The sequence below is a fragment of the Triticum dicoccoides genome, chromosome 3A, assembly GCF_002162155.2.
Source record: "Triticum dicoccoides isolate Atlit2015 ecotype Zavitan chromosome 3A, WEW_v2.0, whole genome shotgun sequence".
In the NCBI taxonomy this organism is placed as follows: Eukaryota; Viridiplantae; Streptophyta; class Magnoliopsida; order Poales; family Poaceae; genus Triticum; species Triticum dicoccoides.
Window position 1 is genome coordinate 648,161,225 of NC_041384.1, and position 8,119 is coordinate 648,169,343.

At 45.3% G+C, this 8,119-nt stretch overlaps 1 protein-coding gene across 1 annotated transcript; it reads left to right on the forward strand.

Annotated features, from left to right (window-relative positions):
* Positions 1-3,494: 3,494 nt before the first annotated feature.
* On the forward strand, positions 3,495-7,464 carry LOC119272514. Its single transcript, XM_037553982.1, has 11 exons — positions 3,495-4,006; positions 4,156-4,337; positions 4,613-4,714; positions 4,800-4,835; positions 4,926-5,021; positions 5,102-5,194; positions 5,432-5,548; positions 5,673-5,705; positions 5,779-5,829; positions 5,938-6,088; positions 6,999-7,464. Exons 2-10 carry the CDS (start codon positions 4,287-4,289, stop codon positions 6,007-6,009), a joined length of 651 nt encoding a protein of 216 aa, XP_037409879.1. The 5' UTR covers positions 3,495-4,006; positions 4,156-4,286; the 3' UTR covers positions 6,010-6,088; positions 6,999-7,464.
* Positions 7,465-8,119: the final 655 nt, after the last annotated feature.

Below are 8,119 nucleotides of genomic sequence, written 5' to 3' on the forward strand. Positions count from 1 at the left end.
TGCGCCCCTCCTTCCTTCTCTTCCCTCTTCCCCTTCCTTGTCTCCTACTCCTACTACATGGAAGGACTCCTAGTTGGACTAGGAAAGGGGGAATCCTACTCCTGGTGGGAGTAGGACTCCCCTAGGGCGCGCCATAGAGAGGGCCGGCCCTCTCCTCCTTCACTCCTTTATATACGGGGGCAGGGGGCACCCCATAGACACACAAGTTGATCCACGTGATCATTTTCTTAGCCGTGTGCGGTGCCCCCTTCCACCATAATCCTTGATAATATTGTAGTGGTGCTTAGGCGAAGTCCTGCGACAGTTGAACATCAAGATCATCACCACGCCGTCGTGCTGACGGAACTCTTCCCCGACACTTTGCTGGATCGGAGTCCGGGGATCGTCATCAAGCTGAACGTGTGCTAGAACTCGGAGGTGCCGTACGTTTGGTGCTTGGATCGGTCGGATCGGGAAGACATACGACTACTTCCTCTACGTTGTGTCAACACTTCCGTTGCCGGTCTACGAGGGTACGTAGACAACACACTCCCCTCTCGTTGCTATGCATCACCATGATCTTGTGTGTGCGTAGTAATTTTTTTTAAATTACTACGTTCCCCAACACACCCGACGGACCTTACCACGTGCACAACGATACTTGACATGTTTGCCGCAGCCTCAGGTCTCCATGCAAACCTAAGGAAGAGTGCTGCCCTCCCAATCCGGTGCACACAAGAGCAAATGACGGACGTGACGAATGTACTGGGCTGCTCACTAGGTGGCTTCCCGATGAGATATCTCGGACTGCCACTAACCATCCGGAAGCAATCGGCTGCGCAGTTGCAAGGCCTGGTGGATCATATCGCTGCTTGCCTGCCCACTTGGTGTGCTGCGACCCTACCGAAGAGCAGTAGGTTGATCCTCATCCAATCGGTCCTCTCAGCGATGCTAGTGCATGCAATGTTGGCCATGGAATTACTGGCGAAGACAACCAAGGCGATCAACAAGATCTTACGAGGATTCCTCTGGTGTGGCAAGGCGGAGGAAAACAGGGGAAACTGTGCGGTGGCCTGGAACGCAGTTTGCACGCCCAAGTGGGCTGGAGGCCTCAGGATCCCGGACGTCGCCTGAATGTAGCAAATGCAAGCCCGCTGGCCATGGTTGGCGCGGGTGGATGATCGTTTGCTTGGAATATGTGTAAAACTGGGTCTCCGGTTCGATTACGAATCCGAGACGAAATCACATATACGTGTTTCCCTGTTGTTTGGCTTGCACCCACGGTACAAATATAGTCAATCTGCTAGCTTCTCTTGTGAGTTTGCCGTTTAGGATGCGTTTGGTTACCAATATTGTTTTTTGCCGTTTTACACATATGCTGGCAAAAATCAACATTTGCATGTATATTGGTTGCCTGCATCTCTTTTCCTGCATCATAGCACCGACTCTACGCATCGTGTTTTGTTGCTCGCATTGATTGTACTCATACTAGTGCACGTTGTTTGGTTGCATACATTGGACATGATTAAGAGTTAACAGCTACACATAACACACAGTGTTACATGGCAAAAGGTCGCGGTCAAACTAAACATGTTGTCCAGCCGTGCACGTCTGGTCGTTGCAGTCCACTGACTTGCCGCCGGCCAGCTTCTCGCCCTTGCTCGACCTTAGAGGCCACGGTGCCGCGGGAGGGTGGGCACCGTCTACGAAGTGGAGGGCGGCGTGGCTGGTGGCAGCCGGCGCGAAGTGCTAGGCAGAAGTGATAGGTCACCATCTACCTTGGTTGAATAGATATTTAAATTAAACCCTATAAACTGAAAAGAGGGAATACGAAAAGCTCGGGTTGCAGCTAGGACACAGTTTTGCAGATCATGCCTGACATGCATGACTTGTGTGTGGGCAATGTTTTCGCCTATGTCAATGATGGAACCAAAGGAGGTTACTATGGTTGACGATAGCGTTGTGGCTAGAGTGTTATCAGTGGAGCATATGGAGGTCGTCTCACCGGCGACCTTGTGTGAGGGACATGATTCACCTCTGTCATGTGAGCAACTGGGCGTGCCTGAGTCGATCGTGTCGTTGGTACTATGGCCAATGATGTTGAGGCGATTGATATGTTGGCACCTGATCCTTTGGAGCCTAGCCAGCCGCTCACCTTTGTGGATCGTGGGTGGTTTCAACGTTGCAGTCACCCACTCGCACAAGCCCGTTGCCCAGGTGGTGTCTGTGCGTGAAAAGGCCGATGACATTCTCTTTCAAATTGAGATTCATAGCTTGCTCAAACGTTTGGAGGCGGCTAACCCTGGATCCGGCAAGACGATTGTGGAGGAGGCTCTCAGGAGCAAAAGAAAGAAGAGTGACACCGCAGAAAAGGCGTCTATAGTTGTTTGATGGAGGGTCATCAGTCTCTTAGATTGCCCTTAAGGCCCGGCTTATCTATGTAGATTTGGTGGTGTTCGTGGTCTTCAGACGAGGTTCTCTCGTTGGTTTTTTTTTTGCGATGTAGGAGTATGGGGTTGGTGATCGCTGTGTGTTGGGTATGGTTGTCGGGTCGATCATGCACTTATGGGTTGCATGCTATGTGAGTAGTCCATATGTGATTGATTTATATCAGTTTTCGCTTGGTTTTCCGCTAATTAACTAGGCAACTCTCTTCTTCTTAGAGCCTGTTTGGGACTGCTATGCTCCTTAAAATTCAGCTCCGCTCCAGAAAACACAAGTCAAACGGGGTAGCTCCACGATATGCCGCTCCGCAGAAAAACTAGAATCTGGAGTACAACTCCCAGTTTTTTATGAAGCTCTTCAGGGGATGCTCCAAAAAACTCTAGAAGCTGGAGTTGGATGAAAATTACCCATCACTGCCACCGGTAAGTGGATACCCCTTAGTTTCTTCCCCCTCAACCAATCAAATAGATCATTTCCACCAAATTTCTCATTCTTGAAGCTGGAGCTGGATGGCAGCCAAACATTCTCTTTGATAGTACTACAACTTTTAGATGAAACTGCTCCAAAATGAATTTAGTGGAGCGAACCCGATTTTTATGAAGTGGAGCAGTCCCAAACATGCCCTTAATTAATCGATGAGGCAAATCTTTTGCCTCCGTTTCAGAAAAAATGTACATGGGAGGGGAATTCGAACGAAACGACTACGGGCAGTAGATCTACGACGAGAGCTCTGCCACGTAACGTGTCGTGAAATTTTCCATTTCTATTTCTTGCCCGACGATCGAGCAACACACAGTCGTCCCCTAGGCCCTACACCCCGCCGCCGCCCCCCGCCCCATCTCCGGTCACCGGTCAGTCGCCCCTTAGCCAGCCAACACGCCGCGCCCCGAATCCTCCTCTTCCCCGAACGCGCTGGCGCGCCTCTCCGGAGCCTCCCACGACCGCACCCACGGCAAGGTAACGCCCTCCGGCCTCCGCCTCTCTCCCTCTTTTTGCTTTGGGTCCATGAGCGAACCAATCACCTAATCTCCACGATCGTTTGCTGGTTAGATTATTATTAGGGTCTAAACAACGCAATCCTGCCACCCTGCTACTGCTAGTGCTATCCAAGGCGGCAGCAACGCTCACCGAGCTAGGGATGGTCAGCATAAACAAGGCAGATATCGTTGAGCCCGCCGACGAAATCTTCCCTCCCATGGATCACAGCCATGCTCTTGTAGTGGACAATTGCCTCGACGCAAATCCGACAACATACAGATCAATTTCTCCTTCGCGGGTACTCCCTCCGTTCCGAATTACTTGTCGCAGGTATGGATGTATCTAGATGTATTTTAGTTCTAGATACATCCATTTCTGCGACGAGTAATTTGGAACGGAGGGAGTAGTACCAAAGAGAAGTTTCCAACCGCCCACAAACGAGAGACAGGGGCCAGAGGCAGAGGAAATAGAAAACCTCCATGTTCAGATCGGTCCTCTCAAATGTAAGCTGAACAAGGTACCGTATTATCGTTCTATATGCGATGAACGGCAGCAGGTTGAGGTCTACCGCCGGCTCTCCTGGTACTACATCCAAGCCCATGAGGTACCAGTCATCACTTATCATGGCTAGCCTTTACAAGTTTTCATGATATATATTGCCTGCTTGGTTCGTCCTGTGTGTGCATTTTAGTAGTCTGATGATGTATGCGCCTTTGCGTTTGTGTTCATCTACGGTCCGCTCTTCTACTGCAGTTACCCTCGCCCGGAGAGGAACCAGATAATGCACAACTGAGCAAGGAATTGGAGCGTTGTCTGGATGCTTATGAAATAAATTTCCTCCAGCGCGCCAAAGACAATCCTGAATGGTACTTCCATCTTGAACAATGAAGCTTGCCGGCTTGGAAGACTACCAGCGGCTAGTGCTTCCTGATCATGTAGGTCAACAATTGATTCCTCCCTGCCAATTAGTATAACTTTCATCCATGCTGACATTACAAACTTGTTCCCACAATCAGTTAATGGGCATTCTGTTCTTACAACTCTGAGGTTGGGGATGGAATTTGTCTTCGTCTGGTTGAATGCTATGATACTCCTTATAAAGGAAACTGTTAGTGTCCTTTTATGGTAGTCATGATTAACTCAGCAAGTGCCCATGTTTTTTTTGTGTTCCAGTACTAGCAGCAGCCCAAGTGACATTTCCTTTCTGCAGGGTATGTATGGAGATTTGAAGCAATACCGCCTGTATTATCATACCTATCAGGGAGATGTAGAGTATGTCCAGTTCCGTGAGCAGATGGCGGAGCAAATTAAGGTAGCCATGATGCAGTCAAGTGTAAACCATTGTATATATTGGTCATGCTAAGTTGGTCTGATAGTGATCTTTTTCCATGTGACAGTGGATTGACGATGAAGCAGCACTCTTCGGCGATCAGGTGCCCCTCAAAACCTCTTGCATTCGATATAACTACACTGTGCTGTAGTGTCACACATGAGCATGATAACCATTTAATTTTGTTGTGTAGCGGCTGAGAAACGAGCTAGAGGCTTTTATTCAAACACTGAGGATTGCGATGCGGTTTCCAAATATTTCCGGACACTCAGTTGTCTCTGCCTTACGTGTAATGCGCTTCTCCCACCTATTTATTTGGTTGCTGAAGTAAGTGGTGATGGTATTTCACAATTCTGTTTCCAATTTCAGGAGCATCTATATAGCCTTCGGTTTGACTTTAACCACCGGAAGGACTTGGATGGTGTCTATCTTGAGATATGGAAACGGGTTGCTAGGAATAAGGTTATATTATCCGGCCAATCTTCACAATTAAGAAAACTCATGATATCTTTTCCGTTGTGCCAGCTTTGTATGCTCGTTGATACTCCTTCCGTCCGAAAATACTTGTCATCAAAATGAATAAAAAGGGATGTATTTAGATGTATTTTAGTTCTAGATACATCCCTTTTTGTCCATTTTGATGACAAGTATTTTCGGACGGAGGGAGTATTAATATCCACTCGCCTTGACATTGCTTAGATGAATTTCGGTGACGCTTTGAAGCAATTGTATGAAGAGAACATTTTCCCCTTCCGCAGGCCTGACATCAAATTAGCACTCAATAGCTATCCAGGCCCCAGTTGGATAAATTCTAGTGTAGGTTCATCTTCGTCAAGGATATTGTTCAATCCACTTCTTCAGCTAATTACTTCGCATATGGTTTCATATTCCTATTTAATAATTTCGTTTCACTAATTGTTCTGTTTGTTTCTTTTTCCAGTATGATACCTACGTGGCTAGCATTGATGAGGGGGTAAGCATGCTTTGTGTGAGATCCATGCCTGATTCGAATCATTTACATTGGTTTAACACTGCTCTATATGTAGTTCTCGGAAGACGAAGCTCATCCCTTGATCATAGAGGCCGTTGAGAAAATGGTTAGTTGATCTTGCTAATTTTGTACTGTAGTTAGGAGGTGTTTCTTTGTGAACTTGATCTGCCTCCAATTGGCTATATTTTCAAGTGGATGCCAATATTACTTCCAGGTTGAGAAACGGAAGAACTATTTGGATTACACCAGAAAGAAATTGGAGAATTGTCTTCGTCTTCGCCGGTGAGTGCCAGAGTCCAATTCACCTTGGCTTCTCTGGAGCAGATTGACTACTTGACTACTTGACCTCCCACATGGGCTCTAAGGTACTGATCTTGTCAACATTATGGTTTGTGATGATCTTGTCTTATGTTCACTAGTACAACATAGCAATATAGCAGTGTCCCATGTCTGCTATTTGTGGATGTAATGTAAGTGGAGTCATAGCCTACTCCACAGCCCATCGATGGAGGTCAGATTTGGTGCGTCATAATCCTAGTAATATATACACATTTTTGTGCGCATTCTAGGGGAATCATCAAATATAATGTATGTATAAATTCCTGTGTTATAAAATGGGGCCAAGATTGAGATATTGTCAGTTATCTTTCAGGCAGTGGCCTGAATTTGGCCTCTTGCTACTGCTGTACTGCATGATGAATCCATGTGATGAAAGAGTGTCGTGTTTTCAATAGAGGGAAGTGAGATTATTGTTTTCTTGATTGTTCTTTAAGCAAGCAGTTAACCGCTCTTGAATAACAGTACCACCGTTTAAGGTCAATATTTTGTTTACCATGTATAAGTATAACTGTACTACTGCTTTGACTTGTACATACATGCAAGCGTGATGTAGTTCTATAGCAACTAATTTATTTTTCTATACGTTGTGATTTCAACGATTGCAAGTATGATTTCTACATTTGAAAGTAAGAACTACAATAAGTCATTTGCAATATGGCAATCTTTTCACCAAGCAAAGCAACACCGTTGAAGTCTTAAGGTGTTTCTGTTTTCTAGGCATAAGCACATCTGCACATGCACGCCTCTAACCACTCTCGCAGTCACACACAAACTGCTTCCTCTATCCCATGCGCAAGTTTACTGATCAGTAGAATGAATCTTCGTTGTGAAACATAATGTTTTGTTGTTTATTTTTTATGTAAGTGTTGCTGAATGATCTTGACATCAGTTATTTATTCTAGGCTATTGAATAGTTCTATATTTCTGTTATGGAAGGTGCGGTTGCGCGGGTGAGCAAATGGGAGTCGAGCCACTCCTGTCCGCGGTGTCCATGGACAAACGGAAGGGCTCAAGTTTGGCAATTGTGGTTGGAGATGCTCTTAGAACTATCCGAGCAAATGTCCCGTGAGATATTTCGCCCTACTCATGGCTAGCATCCAGGGGAGAAGAATGATCACTGCTGCATTGGGAACTCTTCTTAAGAGCGAATATATATGCAGCTTAAAGCTCTCTCTAGTCTTCTTTTGAGCCCTTCCCATGGTCCTCTTAGGACAATGCAAGGTGCTTGAAGTGTGCTTATAAAAACGAACAAATTTTTTTCTTAAGCATCGGTGCTTGTTTTCATGGTAGACTTTAGTTTTGCGAGTACCTTGCATTGCACATGGCCTTAACTATCTTGTGAGTTTCTTTTTAACAGGATGTTAGGTTGGTGATGTTTTGCTTATGAATACAGGGGCCTCGTTCCATCACTTTCTTGTTTAGTGGAGATCTTTGTATTGTTGCAGAAATTGGCTTCGTTAATGAAATTGAAGGAGCGTTTTCTTTTGCAAATAAAAAAAGTGTAACCTGTTTAGCATTCGAATCGTCACGACATCAAGATGGAGCATGTGAATACGCCGATCGGGCTTGGATCAGGCTGATCTGGGGCCTTAGATTATATAAGATCTTACAGCAGTCCTTTTTTCTTTCGAGGGATATGGCTATCCTTCTTCCTTCCTCCTCCAACCGTTCCTCGGACAAGGATTTGTGGCAAGCAAGTGCAGGGGCACTCGGGTCACTGGTGCCACCTTTTTATTTTAGCTTCCGATTTCAAAGTTCTACATCTTTTAAATGAGAAATTCAAATTAAGTTCTGTTTTTCATATTTGTATTTCTCGCGACCAACGCTTTCAAATAGGATCCATTTTGAATATATTGTGACGACTTAAAAAAATTGTTAAGTTTCAATTTTTGAAACTTAGTAGGAGCGATCAATAAAAAACAATTATTTTGTGTCTACAATCGTTAGAAAAAATTGCTTAAAATTATATATCTAAAACTTGATGAAACTAGGCATTTTTTTGATGCAAAAATAGTAAGTTTCATCATTGAAACTTAAAGCTATTTTAGGAAAAAAAT

Excerpts from the sequence above, each read along its gene's own strand:
- LOC119272514 (XM_037553982.1), top strand. The coding sequence starts at position 4,287 with ATGAAGCTTGCCGGCTTGGAAGACTACCAGCGGCTAGTGCTTCCTGAT. Across the intron at positions 4,715-4,799 it reads AGATGGCGGAGCAAATTAAG|TGGATTGACGATGAAGCAGC; the intron begins GTAGCCATGATG and ends TCCATGTGACAG. Across the intron at positions 4,836-4,925 it reads CAGCACTCTTCGGCGATCAG|CGGCTGAGAAACGAGCTAGA; the intron begins GTGCCCCTCAAA and ends TTTGTTGTGTAG.